The following is a 17,595-nucleotide window of genomic DNA, read 5'->3' as shown; positions in this document are numbered from 1 at the left end:
GAAACTCCAACCCCCACAATGCACCGCGCTGATAGGCTTCCCGTTTATTCTACTTTCCGAGGGCCTTGCTGTGTCGGGATCTTTTATTGGCTGCAAAGCTTCCCGCTAATGACGTAGGAGAGAGAAAGAGAAGCCAAGCGATAGAAAAAAGACGCGTTCCGATAGGGAAAGGAGCGTGGCGTTCTCATTGGGTGCCTTTAACCCAACCCAGGAAGTGTATTGGTGGCCATGTGGTGGATGTTGGGGGGTCTTCTAGGTGAGTAGAGTGACAGTAATGGGGCACAGTAGTTAATGTTTCTTATGGCGGGCGGGCAGGCGGGCGGGCGGGGGGATACAATTGTTTTGTGTGCAAAGGGGTTCCAGATTCAATTCCTGGCAGTTCCAGGTAAGGTTGAGAAATGCTTCTGCCCGAAATGCCAGTCAGTCCTCTTGACAACATGGAACTAGAGCAGCCATAGGCAAACTCGGCCCTCCAAATGTTTTGGGACTACAACTACTATCATCCCTAGCTAACAAGACCAGTGGTCAGGGATGATGGGAATTGTAGTCTCAAAACTTCTGGAGGGCCGAGTTTGCCTATCCCTGAACTAGAGAGACCGGTGGTCTGTCTTTGTGTAAGGAGCCTTCCTGAGTTCTTCTGTTTCCCAAGCCGCTTCAGTGCCATTTTCTTGTCTCTCTCCAAACCCATTTCAGTGCATGTTTCTGAATGAAGGAGGCATTCTAATCAGTGTTAGTGATTAGAAGCATGGATACAAAGGGTTTTAGCTATGTCGGTTCCCTACTGATTAATATAGAATATGATCCTGTAAATGTGACCTTGGAGAACTGACGCTCAGGACCATTCTCATCCAGCATCTTGCTAGTAGTGGGATATTGCTATGCGGACAAGCATCACCTTGTATTTTTGTAGTTTGGATATAGGCCACCATGGCAACAGCATTCAGCAGTGATGGTGCTGAGGTTATGCAGCGGGCCGTGATTCCTGCAGAAGCAAGTGGACGTCCCCCAACCACCAGGCTGGAAGAGTTCTATGAACTGGAGAGAGCAGCTGCATTTGTATCTGATAATGGCTTCACTAAGGTGAGACAGTAGTTTGCCCTTTTGCCAGAAAGCTACAGGCATGAATGTCAGTTCTTCCCCTAGAGTTAGTGGACATCCCCGCCCCAAATAATCAAGTATTGGGGCACTAAATATGGGGGACTTTTAAAAGTATGTCAAACAAATAAATATGTAGAAGCAGCTCACACACTACAGTATTTAAGGCAGAGATGTGGAATCCTCCCCCAAGGGCCATATCTCCCAGGGGGAACATGCCAGCGATGGGAGAGCTGAGGCTGCCCAAGGCACATCTCTTCTCCCCCCACCTTTTCCTTTTCACCAGTGATGTGAGGTGGACTTTCTGGTGCTTTATTTTGGACTTTCTGGTGCTTTATTTTTCCACAAGGAAAAAATATGTTTCATAAGGTCACGATCAACAATGAATGGATGCCAGTTGCAAATACAGCATTAGGCAAACTTGGCAGTTTCAAGTTTTTAGCTCTTGTTTGCTAAATACAAGTAAAATAAAAATACCAAATTAGACCCTTCTCTAAGGCAGGTATTCTTCAACCTTTTCAGACCCAGGACCCACTTTTAACCCCAACATACATATGGAAAACTATTTCTTAATCTTTTATCATATATTTGCATGGTGGTTATGCTCCTGTTGTGACCCATCTTGGATCAGGCCGTGACCCACCAGTGGGTCCAAGTCCACCTGTTGAAGGCCAGTGTTCTAGGGCATCACATATTGCCCTGTTCACACTATCCTAATTTTCGAAGGATTTTGTTCCAGTTCAGAATTGACTGGCAAGCCCACATCACTGCTTACACATGTATGTCCATCCATTCTATTCTCTCTCCCCACCCATTCTTCCTCCTTTTTTTGCTTTTGCTCTTTGCCCTTCCCTGTTGCAATTAAGCTTAGAGGAAATTCATTTCACTCAGTATGCAGGTTTTTGAGGGAGTCACAATGCAGATTGGGGGGGGGGTAAATTAACCCTCTCCCCAGTGCTGCCACCCTCACCCTTCAAACCCCTCCCCCCATGGCAATTAGACTTACAAGAAAAAATCCTGTCCATGTGGATGGGACCTTTTTCTTCAAAGCCTAATTCCCCAGGAAACCCACAGTACTGCTAGCTGTGTACAGTGGACATGTCCTGAATAATTATCTTGGGTTTGTTTTGTAGGTTGCTCTTCAGTTTCCCGATGAACTCTTGCCAGATTCAGCAAGCCTTGCTAGCAAGATGGAAGCAGCAACTGGTGCCAAAATGTACATTCTGGGGGACACATCATACGGCAGGTGAGGTCACAGCAGGAACCTCCTTCCACATAAACACATGATAGAAGCTCAGGCCGTAGTCCTATAGACACTTGGGAGTAAGCCTCATTGAAAACATGGAACTTAGTGCTGAGAACATGCATAGGACTATACTGCAGGCTTGCATTTTCAAGGGGTTCTGTAGTAATATGTCAGCCTCTGGATGTTCAGCAGTCTCTTGACTGCCTCTGCTGGGGTGGGGGTACTAATGACAAGAGAGTAGGACTTTGGGATCATTAGTTGCTCCCCAGTTCCTGCATCTTGGGTGTTGGTAACAGAGTATTTTTCCCATCTGCTGTCAGGCCTGGGGCTCCTTGCATGCTGAGCTGGTGACAGGGGAAATCCAGTCTCTACAATGGTAACCCATTTACTACAAAGGAAGCATTTTTCTGTGTGATAGAGGTGGTAGGTGTTTTGAGGAAAGCTGCCCTCCATAGCTAATGCTGTTGCTTTTCTTTAGCTGTTGCGTGGATGAAGTGGCAGCAGAGCATGTGGGTGCTGAGGCTGTGGTGCACTACGGCCCTGCCTGCTTGAGTCCCTGCCGCAAGCTGCCCGTGCTCCATGTGTTTGGCCGCAAACAACTAGACGTGGCGCGCTGCACAGAAGTCTTCCGGGAGTTGCATCCAGACCCTCTAGCTCATGTGGTTGTGCTGAGTGAAGTGGCCTATTTTCATTCTCTTGGTGAGACCATGGGGATCACAATGTGGGTGGTGGGTGGTATTCAAGAGATACATCAGGCCAGGATGGGAAAAAGCTACAGTGGGCATCCTCTAACCTCAAACAGTGCCCTCCTTGCCAGTCCTGCCCTTTATGTCTTATCTGCCTTCCAATGTTACTCAGTCCCAGCTTTTAACCCTCTCTACTATCCTCAGGGCTGGATTAACCAGGAAATGCCTATTTCTCTCCGTGCTCCCCACTTCATTTGCCACTAGGATACTAGTTTGCAGTTTCCTCAACAATAACATTCTTCAGAGCAAAGCTAATAGACCTGCATGCTAATGTTCAAAGGCAAAACCACATAAATTAATCAGTGTTTACTCCTTTGTAGTTTGAATGAACTAGGAATGTGGTCAGTTAATGCACAGATACCTGCCAAAGAGGCTTTTATAAGTTCTGAGATTCTATGAAAGTGAGAAAATTCAAAACAATACTCCTGTAAATGTTCCAATTTATATTTCTGATTTGGCGGCTGGAGGGGTTGTTCTCTTTTAAAGGACCACAGAAGTAATCTTTCCTTGTAATATTCGCTTTCAGTTAACTCCCCTCTGTTTACATTCTTTAAATCAGGGATGGGGAACCTATTGCTCTCCAGATGTTGTTGGACTAGAACTCTCATCATCCCTGACCACTGGCTATGCTGCATGAGGCTGATAGGAGTTCCCCATCACAGCTTTAAACCTAGTGTCTAGCACAAGGGCCCTTCCCTGTCCATGGAAGAGGCCTGCTGAGTATTTGGAACAGTGAGGCGTATGTGACAGTTATTGTCTCTAAACTGAATGACTTTTCATTTCTCTTCCCCTCAGATAACCTGGCCGCTCTGCTGCACCCCATTTATCCTAATGTAGTTTTCTCTCAACTGGATAACAAGGAACTTCAGCCAGTTCCCGGGCTGGTGAAGAAATTTGGGCGGCACTTTGTAGTGGACAGTCAGCATGGTCTTGACAACTACGCCATGTTCTACGTGGGTTGTGAAGGCCCAGAACTCACAAACTTCATGCTGAGCTGGAACCGGTGTCCCTTCAGCTCCTTTAATCCTCAGACAGGACAAGGCCGACGGGAAACATTGGATGTGAACCGGGCCCTGAGGCGACGCCTCTATCTAGTGGAGCGGGCACGGGATGCCCAAGTAGTGGGCATTGTGGTGGGCACTCTTGGTGTGGCAGACTACTTGTCTGTTCTGGAGCATCTGCGTGGCATCATTCAGCGGGCAGGCAAACGGGCCTATACCTTGGCTGTGGGTAAACCCAACCCTGCAAAGCTGGCAAACTTTCTAGAGGTGGACATTTTTGTGTTGGTAGCCTGCCCACAGAACTCTTTGCTTGATTCAGCTGACTTCTACCGGCCTGTGGTCACACCCTACGAGCTGGAGATGGCATGCAATCCAGCACGGACCTGGACAGGCAGCTATGTCACAGATTTCCGTCACCTCCTACCAGGTAATACTAGGCTTCGTAACTGGAGAAATGAGTAGAGGCAACAACCAGTGAGCTCCTTTCACACCAGACTCTGGAAATTATGTTTGGTCACACACTTCCAAAATTCTCTCTGCAGGCATAAGGGTTTGAAAGTTGCTTTATTATAATGATAACTTGAGTCTCACGATGAATTGCAATTTCAGACTCATAAAAGCTGCACAGCTCTACCAATGCTCTTGGGCCTGCCCTGAAGGCATAGTCTGCTGCAGCAATGACCATAAAGTTCCCTACACCCACACAAAGACAGACCAGCGGCAGGGAACAATTTCTACATTGGGGATAATTCAAATACATAGGGTTGTATCCAAAATAGTAACATGTCCTGTCAGTGCAAAGACTTTCACTTGCGCATTGAAACTCCCCCCTCCTCTTGCCCTGAATCTATTCTAGGGGTTCCCCTAACCCTTCAGAGCTGATTTGGGAAAGGAGGAAGTGGGGGAAGTTCCATTGTGCAAGCAGATATAATTGGGCTATGCTTACCTCCCATAGTCCTCTCCACATTTGCCATATGAAATGGTGGTCAATGAAGGGCAAGGCAGTGGGGAGCTCAGTGTGGTGTAGGTGCAGGAAAGGAAGCATCAGAGAAGCTATGCTCTTATCTAGTTGGGAATGTTGGGAAGCCAGGCAAGCAATGCCAACCCCACCCACTGCTGTTTTTCCATGTGCTAATTCTGCACATCTTGATCATCCTTAGGTGGGTAAAAGCAGGGCATGATTCTGGATGGGCCAAGCTTAGCTGTTACTCTTTCCCTTGCTGTTGCCTGCAGGAGCATGTGCGCACACCCCTTTCCCAGACAAGGTTTCAGAGGCTGACAGTGAACCCAGCATTTCACTCATCACCGGCGAGCTACGCTCAACCTGTCTTTATACAGCACCAGACCCAGAGCCAAGCTCTGGCACTTCTGTGACCTGCCGCAGCCATATGCATATGGCTGAGAGTAGCCCAGCAGGTATGTGTCCGAGGGGTCGGGAACGGATTATGTTAACGGTCCACACAAATGGTGGCAAATCTCATCTGTTAGGACCTTTCTTGTGACTAATGGTTGTTCTTGGGAGATGAAAATGGCTGTTTTGAAGTCTGTTATGTGGTGAATGTTTCAAAGATTTATGCTAGTGTCAGAATAGCAATTAGCAGCCTAGTCACCTTCCTCCATTTACAGTTACAGTAATGAGTGGGGCAGTGGGCCCCATGGGCTCTTTCATCCATAATCTTGAATATACTGTAAGCTCTGCTCTCTTCCAGAGTGGTGTCTGGAATTCAGCTTGGGGAAATCATTTATGCCATGATCATTGCTCTTCTGTTTTGTTTGCTTTTTTGTCTTAGCCTCATTTTTGGAGTCACGAAGCTGGCGGGGTCTGGAGCAGCAGCTGGGGCAGTCAGCAGTCACAAAAGCCGTGGCTGGACGACGGGGGATTGCCATTGCATATGAAGATGAGCCTTCTGGATGACAGTTCCAGCCGGGCCATGCTGAGAAAAAGTTGCCTTCCCTTTCTGCATCTAGATGAGATAACCAAACATGGTTTTTATCACAACCTTCTCCCTCCTACCCACAACTAGACACATGTGTAAGGCAAGGAATATCACTTTCCCTGGCCTGGACATTCCTCTTGGTGGATGGACAGATCAACATTTTAACTGGCTGACATCTACAATACAGTAGTTCTGCCAAATGGTGTTTTTTATGTTAAGAAGCTAAGTAAACGTATTCTTCTCACTGTGCTCTCAATTGTGCTGGTGTTTATCTGTGCACATAAAGCAGCCCTGGGCTAAGAGTGGCAGCACAGTAGATTTGGGGTTCTGTTGGGGGAACAGGGGTGTGTAGCATTGCAGCTTAATTCACATGTGGAATTATACCACAGATCCCCATTTATCCAGCTTCCACTGGGAAGTTGAAGTTATAGTTAGCTATAACTTAGGGCACTCTTGGAAGCCAATCGTGCCCCTACATGCCCAGGCTCAACCTCTGCCGTATTCTCATACATGGGAAAAGCAGATAAGAGTGTGATTGAGGAAGGAGGGCAGGTTTTTATACTCTGGTTGAACCTTGATCTAATCCACACCGTCCAGTGTTAAAGGTATAACTAGAAGTTAGGAAAAGTTTTCCTATTGAAGCTAGGATTTTGTATCCTTGAAGAGTTAGATTTGCTGATAGCATGAGGAATTGAATTTTAGGACTCAGAAGCAAGAACCAGGCTTTGAATAGCTGGGGTATAAGAATCCTATGATAAAGAGCCAGTATAGTGGGTAGAGTGTTGAACAGGACTTTGGAGACCAGGGTTCATATGCCCACTCAGCCATGAAGCTCACTGGGTGATCTTGGACCACTCAACTCACTACAACCCTGTAAGGTGGGTTGAAGGTAAAATGGGGAGAAGTATATATATCTCCTTGATATCTCTTTGGAGGAAAGGCAGGATACAAATGTAGTAAATAAATAAGAACAGCCTTGCTGCATTAAACCAAAGGCCCATCTTGCCTAGGATCCTGTTTCCCACAGTGGGCAACCACGTACCTACACCTATGGGAAGCACACAAGAACATGAGAGGCAATGGCATCCTATAGAAACAAGTAGAAATGGAGCCCAATAGTTCTCCATACAGTTATAGTCCTACAAAATATGCATTGTCTGCTCAGCTGGAGGTTACATATTTTGCAGCTCTTTGGAGTTTAAAAGCACAAAATGAAGAAAGGGGTGGCTGTTGATCTGTGTTGGAGAAAGAGTTTTGTACTAGCATCTTTCCTCCCAGTAGCAGGATAGCATATGTTTATCCACTTGTCATTTCCGACCCACAAGCATAAGTCACTGACATCCTTAGATGTGTACCATCCAATATAACGCTCAAAGTTATTTCTGTTGAACATGACTATATGACACTGCCTATCAAACAGAAAGGAGAAACATCATTCCATATCCTAATAGAGAAGAAAAATATAACACAGCTGGCACTGTGTTGTGTAAACATCTGCCATCCAATCAGGAATCAAAACAGCATTGAGCACAAGGTACAAGATGTACCAAGTAAGGGATATATACATCCCTTAAGTCAAGAACCTACTTCAGTTAAAGCTAGTAACATTTTTAAGACTTAGAATAATTTGCCAATAAAAAAACAATTTTTAAACTCTACTTGTAGACCTTGCTATGCCAAATAAAGTTCTATTTTAAATCCATTAGCATCCTTCCTTTCTCCTTATTTGGGCAACTTTTCTGAAGCATTAATACACCCAAATCAATGTCATAATTGTTTATCAGATAATAGGAGGGCCACCGTATGCTATGCACATTACAGCCCATCTGGCCAATGCTCTTAGTATATGGCTGCGTATGTATGATCCCTGGGGTGGGGGCTTGTGATACATACCAGCAAAAAAGAAAAGTCATGGGAGTGGGAGAAGGAGAGATAGTAACTGGTAGAATGGGAACCTCCAGAAATGAGCACAGCATAAAATAGCACAGGGTAGTACAGAGAAGTAAGACTAGCTTATACCCAGTGTTCAAAATTCCCATTGTTCTAGGCACATTTTGCGACAGGGAATTCCATTAGCGAAAGTAGCTTCTGAGCTCTGGGTGCAGTACTGTGCCTAAGATTTCAGATTAAAACTGCAGAGTGGAAGGAAAGGACCTTTTTCTACCTTTCCACTTCCAGCTACTCTGAAGACTGGAGAAGAGACCCTCAAGAATATTAGTGGGGTGAGCAGTAGAAGGATAGACCATGTGAAAAATGAACATAATATTTTAGCTGCAGTTCATTCATTTTCAGCTTTGCAATCTTGTTACAAAAAAGTGTGCCTAGACATTCCGTTGTTGCGCCCATTCTGTTTATAACACTGCTTATACCATGTCATAGCTGCTTTCCTGGTGCTCCTGCTCACCTTCTGCTGCTGTTATAATAGTTTGCTGAAATGAGAGGGGCATCCTGTAGCAGGCCAAGGCCCTAGAAGCAGCCAGGTGAGTTATTTTACACCAGGGTGGCTAACCATTGGCCCTTCAGATGTTGTTGAAGTACAATTCCCACAAGCCCCAGCCAGCATGGCCATTAGTTAGATGTAATGGTAGCCCATCATAATTAGGAGGGCACCACATTGGCTATCCCTGTTTTACACGGCCACCCGCAATGTAGAGAAGTCACACACCTCTACCCTTCACACATGGTCCAAAAAGTGAAGAAAGAGACCACCGCATAGCAATAGCTTAAGAGTTATAGACAGAAAGGCTAAGATAGACAGGAGTGGGGCAAACAAGAATACTGAATAACCAAGGAAGTATGCAACTCCATAAGCCATACTACAAAATGCAGCATTACTGTGGAGAAGCCATGTTTAGACATGAGCACTGTTCCTAATCTCCGTAAGTTTGTTTCCTCTGAACACTATTTTCAGAACATCACCTCCACATTCCATTCTCCAACTGCCATGCCATACCAGACCAAAAAAAAACCAAAACAACACACACCACAAGAAAGGTATAACAGGCAGTCTTTTGCACAAGCTAGTAATGATTATGTTGCTTTTTGCTCCATGCTGCAAAGTAAGATTCAGTTCCATGGCCTCTTACAGTCTCTTGCTTGTACCTTCTATTCTACTTATACCACCTATGAAGACATGTGCAATGCAAGCTCATCAGTCAAGGTCCTGGACAGCAGTTGCATAGGTATCAGGTTCCGGAAAGCAGCAACATCATATGCTAAGCCCTGTAGCAGCCCATGACCACACCAGTGATCAATACCTTTCCTAATAAGGCAAAGTGTGGAGTGCTTAGATAAGCAGCATGGAAGTAAGAGCTTCAAATAAATAACTGAAAGGTATAGCACACAGCCTCAAAATGCTACTTTTTAAAGGAATGTTTCAGTGCAAAGAACACCAGACAGAAACACTGAAATCAGTGGAAAGAGAGAAGGTGCAGCAATGTACCACATGCCCAAACCTAGAAGGCACATTCTCTGCCAAGTACTGCTTATTTTGTGCATTAATGTAGATACTTCTCTTTACCAGGGTGTAATCATGGCCACTGCTATAGAAATACTGGAGTACTGCTTTTTCCCTAATATAGCCAACTGTACTTTGTTCTTTCCATGTGCAATGTGAAGGTTTCACAGCTATTCAAGATAAGCCACCAAGCCATCTTATAGATTACTTAATTACAGATCACTACTCCAATTTCTGATCAAAACACATAAACTACTTGGTTGCACTGATTAGTTAAACATTAAGTCCACATTTGATGTGAAGGTTTCTGATGTAATTTGACTTTTTTAACCAGTGAAAGCAGTTACTTAACAAGCCAGGATTACACAAAATGCTTATCTTGTTTCCAGATTCAGAGTACTTCATCTGCCTGAACTGGAACAACCCTTACTTGGAAAAAAATACGGTATACCCTATTCACTTTTCAAGACTTGACCTAGAACAGTGCATTGTCAGTATGCTACTTTTTGCATTTACTTAAGATGCCTGATTTTGTTTCAGTTTCTGTTGTCCCATAAGCATATTCTTCCCCAAGAACATGTTTTGCCTTGGAAATGCAGAAGCTCCAGCTAATGTCTACATAAACCTCTAGTACAGCAGTTCTCAAACCATTTTTTCATGGACCACTTGGAAAATGCTGTGGATGGTGCAGGGCTCAGCCAGCTACTTTTTTGTTTTATAACTCATACTCTAAATAACTGCAGTCTTTTATTTCTAATGCGATGGATATGCCTGTTTTTTTGTGAGCAACGTTCTGTGAAGTCCATCTCCATCATCAGAAAATATAAAGTGCAGGGCCAAGTACAGATACTTTTGACCACCCCACAAACCACCTCAATGGAGCCTGCAAATGTGTTTGAGAACTTCTGCTCCAGTACTTACCACACCGGTATCTGCTATTGTTATTTAGATGGTTCAACGGTTACTTTGGTAAGCTCTTGTTAAATAGAAAGGATTGACTAAGGTTCAAGCCATCCCAACCTGCTCTTATGTAAACTGAGTTTCACTACCAAGGGTTAGGAAACATTACAGCAAGTCCCAAGTTAGGAACCTACTCATGTTGTATGGGGAGGTAAGACTGAAACTGGCCCTGGAGTCATTCTGAATTGCACATTTGCTCAACCTGGTTAGTCTCCAAACCTGCAATACCAACAGTCCCCCATATGAAAATTATTTGCTCCTCTTCCATCCTTCCACCATAAACAGTAGCACACCCTCAGATCCATTGTCACATCTTGATCTTCAGCTGTAGAAGCAACCAGGGATATTTTTCATCAGAGCGTGTAAAGGTGGCTGCAACCCTTTTAAATGAACCTAGAAACTATCATTCATATTACAGGCTAGTATGATAATATGCCTTCCACGGGATGCTCCTATAGATTGTTGACTGCAAAAAGAAAATTTGAACTGGTTACGCAACTTTGCCAGCACACCAAGAAATGCAAAGGCTGGCAGGTATGCTTCCTTCTGAGAAGCTAACTTTGATTCTTTCCAATACTTTGTTGCAGAATTTGGATTTCTTCTTTGTCCAAAACGACATCATACTCTTCTTTATTACCCGTTAGGCTAGGGCAGCTATAAGTGCAACTGCAGCTGCTACAGCTTTTTACCCTCCCCTGCCCAATATTGTCCAGAAGTTACATCTCTTCCCCCAATTCATCAAACACCACAGCTTAGAAAAGCCTTAATATAATTCAAGGCTGCAGGGCCTTCCACTTCAGTCAGACACAAGCTGCCTCATGCAGGGCAAAGGCAGACTCTTTAGGAACAGACAATACCACAGATATGTCTACAGGAGTGTGCTGGGAAAACAAGGGGCAATCATTGCACCAGTCTAGCAGGGGGAGGAAATCTCCTCAGCTCCAGCCTGTGCTCCAAGTCCTTGTAGCCTGCTGCCTCTGAACATGCAGGAGGGATGGACAAACAGCTCATTCTTGAGAGGAGCAGCCTCAGCAGGTTAGTTGCAGTTATCGTCCTATGAGCTGGTTCAATAGCAGCATTAGGCAGTGGCAGGTAGCCAGCAGATCTGTTCATGCTCCTGTTTTGCTACATGGCCCCCTCAGTAGTCTGCTGTGTATTCGGTACCATGCAGTCCTCGGCACAGCAGTGTGAACTCCTTTACCATCTCCTTCACACGCCGTTTGTTCACACGCTCTCTGCTAACACAGAAAAAGAATGATAAAAGGCTGATATAGAATAATGGTGAATGAGTCACTTAAAAAAAACCAGCTAGAGCTGAGTCGGATGTTCCCATACACAAGGGCACCACCCAGTGCCAAACCCATGGAATCCCCAGCACCGAGAGCTGGGTACTGCAGACGTGCTCCGCACAGCTACTATAATCATTGCTGCCCTCCATTAAGACATCCTCTTTCAAATAACTCATGTTCCTGTTCTGCAAATTATCGTTCACCAGTGCATCTCAGTTCATCGGTGGCTGGATTAATCTAGTGAATCCTGCTCTTCCAGCCATAACAATACAAGAAGAACCTGCCAGAACAGGCCAATGGCCCGATACAGCAGGCTCTGCTTATGTTCCTGTTATAATAATTATTAAATGCTGGTGAATTCATGGGTGTTTACATGGAGTAGCAGGGGCTTAAAGGAGAAACCAAAGCAACACCAAGATAGGTACCATGTCTCTACAAGGATAAAAACTCAAGTTCATGTTTAGTTTCTGTGCTGCCCTTTTCTATTTACCTCTACTTTATATAAATACCTTGAACCTTTCTGAACATCTTAATTAATTTACTAAAAAATAAAAAAATAAGCAAGCTCTTTATTGTAGAAGATTCTGGGGAGGACTATTGAACCTGGAGAAATGCTCAGTATCTATCATGATCACTCATGACAATTTGGGGGCACAGATAGAAAGCTGAAGAGCCAAGAAACCCGCTCACACATCTTCCACAACTCAGTCTTCCAGAAAAGTCTTCAAGAGAAAGTTCACCTGAGAATTTGCTGGCTGAAGATTTCCTTTTGTTCAGGGCTGACACGGGCTGATGGAAAACCATCCTGCTGCATCACTTCCTTGATCCAGACACTCAAGTAACTGAAGCAGTGCTTGTTGAGAGCAAAGAGGATCTCAGCAAAGTGATCCATCAAGTTGCGTGCGGCTTGGCCACCTACACCCTGCAGATGGAGCAAATCCAGTTAACACCAGACAATAATCCTCCCAGGAGACTGCACTGCAGGAGGGAACATTACATTACAAACCTAAGAAGGCTCCAGCAGATTGCATCAAGGAAGTGTTTTTAAAAAGGAAGTGGCCAAGGTGGCACACTTGCTTGGGAGTAAGCACCACTGAACCTAGTGGAACACGCTTCCAAGTAAGACACGAAATACTAGATCAGGCTGCAAATCATTCAGGGATATTCTGGTTAGAAGGGAGCTGAATTAATAAAACATACTGGAATAAGTGCAGCTTATCTGTGAGCATGGCTCCTTCCAGTTATTCCTTCTAATTGTCCCTGACTTAGCTTGAAAAGCCCCACTCCTTACCTCAAGCACAGCCTGCAGCAGCATTTTGCCATTCTCATGTACCACTTGTCCCACCGGTGGAATCTCCCCACAACGTGGCAATAACTCAGTCTGTAAGAAACAGTGAGAAGGAGTTGATGCAAACTGTATTGCTAGAACTCAGATATATAGCCATCTGTCTCCAGTTCCATGTAGGAGACAAGCACATTCCTGAATACATGTCCAAACAGAGTGGAGGCATATACAGTTAGGAGAAAATGTCTCCATACAAAAAATCCCAACTGCAAAAGAAAATAAAAAGGCCCAAATGGCAACTTATGAAAGGAGAAGCTCCTTTCTGGAATTTGGAGGAGGCTCCCTCTCACCAGTTCTGGGTGCTTCTCCATCCTGTCCCAGCACAAGTGCTTCCAAGCCACTTGGCCCAAACGCAACTCTGCCTGTACCATTGGCCAATGGCAGATCTAGCAAAAGCAAAACACTCACAAAAAAGCCACAGGCAGCTTTGACAGTTGGTGCTTCAGGGAACTTCAAGGAGATCACACCTAGAGGGAAAGCAACACTTCAGGACTCAGCTAACACAATTCAAAGCTTTCCACAGGAGCGGGAAGGAAAGGAGCCTTCCCTTCTCCAAGCATAAGGACTTTACATGGAGCTTCAGCTGGTCTGATTGGAGGGGTGTTTCTACATCAAACATGCAGGCTGTTGTCATATATCTGAACCTTTAAGAAACACTGCCTCATTTGGCTAAATCAGCTTTCCCAACTGCATCAAGGGAGCTCAATTTTTTGATAGCTTAGTCTTACGGGGCCTGCCTACTCACCACAATGGAATACTGCTTTGACATCCAGGCTGCTACACAGGAACAGGTCAGGTTTCCGTTTGAGTGCCTGCAAGGTACACACACATACACAGACAATAAACACAGCTCTGGCAAGCCGGGGCAAAAAAGTGCCACAGAATAGCTCCCTGGCCAAGACCCCCATGTGCACTTACCTGGCCATCAGCCATGGTGCACAGTAAGTCAGATATGGCAGGAAGGGAAAGAACATAAGTAGGACACTTCTGAAGTCAAGGGCATCAAGGACTCCAGGTAATTAAGAGCCTCTGAAGACACATGTAATTGAAACATTACCTAGAAACAACCTACTAGGATTCCGACTTTGCTACAAATGAAGAAATCCAGATATGTGGGAATTCCTTTCTTACACCGTCAGGAAAGGGGGCTCATCTAGTTTCAATATTCCTGTTAAACTACAAAAAGGCTGATTTTACTTGTGACTTAATATAAATATTGCTGCCTGGCAGCTTATTTCAGCACCACAGACAGCAAGCACAGGCAAGAATTTTGTGAGCCTATCCATTTCAGCACCTTGGACAGCAGTTCCCACTGTTACTTCCATTCCTGAATGACCTAAACATCTGCTCCACCATGGCATTCGCAAAACAAGGTGAGACCTATTAACAAACAGGGCCCTAAACAACTTATACTCCCATATAGCTATGTGAAGTATGTGCTTTGTCAATGAAGCACGATCTTCCGGGGCTGCAGAAGTATTGCTTGTTGTACCTGCAACTGGATACCAATCGCTGCAATGACTAGCTTCCAAAGCTTTGCATTCTCAGTTTCCACTCTACACACCTTGATTGTCCACTTGTTCATCACCCAGGCGGAAGGAGCAAAGAGAGTTAAGGGAAGGGCTGTAATTCAGTGGCAGAGCATCTGCCTTGCACACTGAAGCTCTCAGGTACAATTTCCGACATCTGCAGGCAGGGCTAGGGATGTCCCCTGCCTGAAACCTGGCAGAGCCACTACCAGTCAGTGTAGACAATACTGAGCTAGATGGACCAATGGTTTGACCTGGTGTAAGGCATCTTCCTATGATCCAACGTTATGTCCCTTTCTGTCATGCAATGGTAAATATCTGCCTGGTGCTAATCTGCAGAGTTTTCAATGGCTCTTGTATTGCAAATGCTACTGTTAAAACTGCTACGGAATGTTGCTAATACTCTAAAGTTTTAAAAATGATTTTTATTCCATCACCCTAGTAAAGAATGTTTCGTTTGTTTGCATCCCTCCAAGTACATTTTTACATATTGACGGCCAGTTTCAACTAATGAGCCCCACTAGCAGAACTAGCGCAATGGGGCTTCCCCTCTTCCCTCTCCCTGCACCCAAATTGGCTGGAGAAGGGCCAGGAGGCCCCCCAAAACAGCCTGCAGGAGGAAGAGAGGGGCATCATTCCATATGGCAAGATGAAGCGCTTGCTTTGACAGAATGATTGCCATAGTGCTATGTTGAATTCCTCCCACAATGTGTTACAGCCAACTAAGTGGAAACAGATTTGCTTAGTACACAGTGCATTGTGAGCCATCAGTATAGAAACAGATAAAAAGGCCAATTAAATCAAATGTCTGAGCCCACACATCTTTGTATTCCATTACTGAAATATTTGCTCATATCCAAAGTGAAGCAAATTAAACCATGCAGAATAAATTATATTAATACCTATACAGGTCTCCATAAACAATTTAGCCAATATACCACATAATGACAGCCAGTTAAAGGAAACTCAGTGCTAGCTCACAATATGCTCATGACTTGACACTAACCCTTTCTCTCTCAACAACTACCTTTGTATCAAAGCAACCTTATGGGGGTGCGCTAAAACTAGGACCTCTAAGAACATATTTAAAATTTTCATGTAAACACCTATGCTAGAGGAATGACTCTAGTGTTTTGACATTCTAAGCAATTAAAATTGTTCCAACAAAAGATCATTCTTTTGCATCTCCCTTTCCTCTTCACTTCTTTTTTTCTTCTACATGGCAGTACACACACACAATTTCAGGAAAGCTCAAATGTATATTTAAGCCTAGGCTGCTGGTCTTTTGATTTAGGGATAATATAGGCATTAGTGGGGCAATACTTGCAAATCAAGATGATTTGATTTTTGAACAAAGAAAGGAAAATGGTATATATTCTTGCATAATTCTGCCCACAGACACAACATTTATGTTTCACAATGTACCAGTCCACTTGAATGGACAAGCAGTGTTGTGACATACTCAATGGTCTTCTCATTTTAGCAAACTGACCCTTCTGCTAGGCCTGTATTCTAGTCTCACTAGATGGCTTCAAAGAAAGTGCATGCTTGATGCTGATGCTGTGAAGAATTTTCCTACTGATTTGTCTCCACACTAAGCGTGAGGGGAGAACATTCCCCTAGGATTTCAGACTTCTCAAATATTCCTATATCCAGTGTCTTTTAACTTGGTTGTTGGGACAGAACGAGCCTGGACATGGGCCACCAGTTGGGCAAGTTAAACACAGCAAATGTTAACATAAGTCTTCTAGGGCATTGCCAATTTAGGCTTACTCCAAGAGAGAAGGGTATAGGTGACATTCTGCCAACGGGACACCGTCAGCAAATTATAGGAAAATGGCAGACTGCAGAAGTTGCACTTTCAAATGCAACCCAGTCCTCTTTGCCTCATACAGAATCCAGAACCATGCATAGTTTGGAACCATGTTACCTCAAGGGTCATATTCTCCCATATAAATCCACTCTGCCTCTTTTGTTTTAGTTGAGTTCTTGCTCCAAGTACTACAGGTGTATGTAGGCTGGTAGCCACAAAGAGCATGACTTTTTGGGTGATGGCAGCCTGCCCTTGGAAGTGTCTCTCTAGAGAGTCTGCTAAGATGCATTTTGGTGCATGGCCCAAACATATTTTTAGCAAGGCAGTTGGAAGATGAAGAGTTTCAAATGCTGGACTACTGTAATTAATCTTTTAGTTACAAGTGTTTCGAATATTGCTTCAGAATTTTATTGTATCTTATTGTAAGCTGTTTTGTGGGACTGGCGGACCAGGAGGTAGTATTTTATTTTTTTACTCAAAGAAAGAATGAAAGTGCTAATGACAATATGGGGAATAACCAGTATATCAGCTGCCTCTCTCTCCTCTTTTGGGGTGTGTGTTAAGTTTTAATGTGAATGCTGAGAGATAGCAAAAGTGCAATGGGACTTAGGCTCACAGATGAAGTAGAATAAGAGACAATAAGAATGCCAGTGACCCCAAGATGTAGGGTGCAGTGTCTCCAGACCACCAGCTTTCACATCTCCAAAAGAAGTGGTGAACAAAACATACTGGGCACTAGTAGCTAAATCAGCCCAAACCCAGGCAACTTCTAATTTGAGCTTCTCTCAAATTTTATGGAGGCAAACAAACAATATTTATTCAACCAAGGGATGAAAGTGTGTGTGTATGTGTGTATGTGTGTGTATATATATGTGTGTATATATGCAAGAGAGCAAGACATACAATATAAAAAAGTATTAATAGTGTTGTTTTGAGTCCACTGAAACACTACTGCTTTAATTTCCAGCATGGGCCGAACTATGACACCCACTGTCCCAGACACAGTGCTGCATTTTTTAATTCTTCAGGATGAATATTGGCTGGTGATTAGGTCTCATCTGGATGCAGTCAGTCAGAAGATCTGGGGTCCCAAGTTGTTCCATGTCGAACTGCATGAGCTACTGTGGGGCTTTCAACTGTGTCTGGATGCCCCAGGGGCTTCTCCTAGTCCCTCTCT

At 44.3% G+C, this 17,595-nt stretch overlaps 2 protein-coding genes across 6 annotated transcripts in view; one reads left to right on the top strand and one right to left on the bottom strand.

The window, feature by feature from the left end:
- The first annotated feature begins 65 nt into the window (after window positions 1–65).
- On the top strand, window positions 66–7,727 carry DPH2 (diphthamide biosynthesis 2). 2 transcript variants are annotated; one of them, XM_081009465.1, is made up of 7 exons: window positions 66–256; window positions 911–1,080; window positions 2,229–2,341; window positions 2,820–3,040; window positions 3,883–4,515; window positions 5,322–5,504; window positions 5,879–7,727. In XM_081009465.1, the coding sequence occupies exons 2-7, from the start codon at window positions 928–930 to the stop codon at window positions 6,001–6,003; spliced, it is 1,428 nt and encodes a 475-aa protein (XP_080865591.1). In that variant the 5' UTR covers window positions 66–256; window positions 911–927; the 3' UTR covers window positions 6,004–7,727. The 2 variants fall into 2 exon arrangements, with proteins under 2 accessions (XP_080865591.1, XP_080865592.1); XM_081009466.1 differs by lacking the exon at window positions 66–256 and adding an exon at window positions 367–385.
- A 2,046-nt stretch (window positions 7,728–9,773) lies between these two features.
- IPO13 (importin 13) overlaps window positions 9,774–17,595 on the bottom strand; it is a 47,077-nt gene continuing 39,255 nt past the window's right edge. For 2 of the 4 annotated variants that reach the window (XM_081009357.1, XM_081009358.1), the window contains exons 16-20: window positions 13,822–13,888; window positions 13,485–13,543; window positions 13,023–13,112; window positions 12,472–12,653; window positions 9,774–11,680 (exon numbers count right to left, since the gene is read on the bottom strand). In XM_081009357.1, the coding sequence (XP_080865483.1) occupies window positions 11,581–11,680; window positions 12,472–12,653; window positions 13,023–13,112; window positions 13,485–13,543; window positions 13,822–13,888 (498 nt within the window). In that variant the 3' untranslated portion in view covers window positions 9,774–11,580. The remainder of the gene's footprint in view (window positions 11,681–12,471; window positions 12,654–13,022; window positions 13,113–13,484; window positions 13,544–13,821; window positions 13,889–17,595) is intronic. The other 2 variants (XM_081009360.1, XM_081009359.1) reach the window with 1 other exon arrangement.

The sequence above is a fragment of the Podarcis pityusensis genome (genome assembly GCF_964106645.2).
Source record: "Podarcis pityusensis genome assembly, chromosome: 6".
Lineage (NCBI taxonomy): Eukaryota > Metazoa > Chordata > Lepidosauria > Squamata > Lacertidae > Podarcis > Podarcis pityusensis.
This window is presented reverse-complemented; position numbering and strand designations above follow the sequence as displayed.

Bases quoted from the DNA above. Each gene is read 5' to 3' on its own strand.
- DPH2 (XM_081009465.1), top strand. From the start codon at position 928: ATGGCAACAGCATTCAGCAGTGATGGTGCTGAGGTTATGCAGCGGGCC. The intron at 2,342-2,819 runs GTGAGGTCACAG...GCTTTTCTTTAG, and splicing joins GGGGACACATCATACGGCAG to CTGTTGCGTGGATGAAGTGG. The intron at 3,041-3,882 runs GTGAGACCATGG...TCTTCCCCTCAG, and splicing joins GGCCTATTTTCATTCTCTTG to ATAACCTGGCCGCTCTGCTG.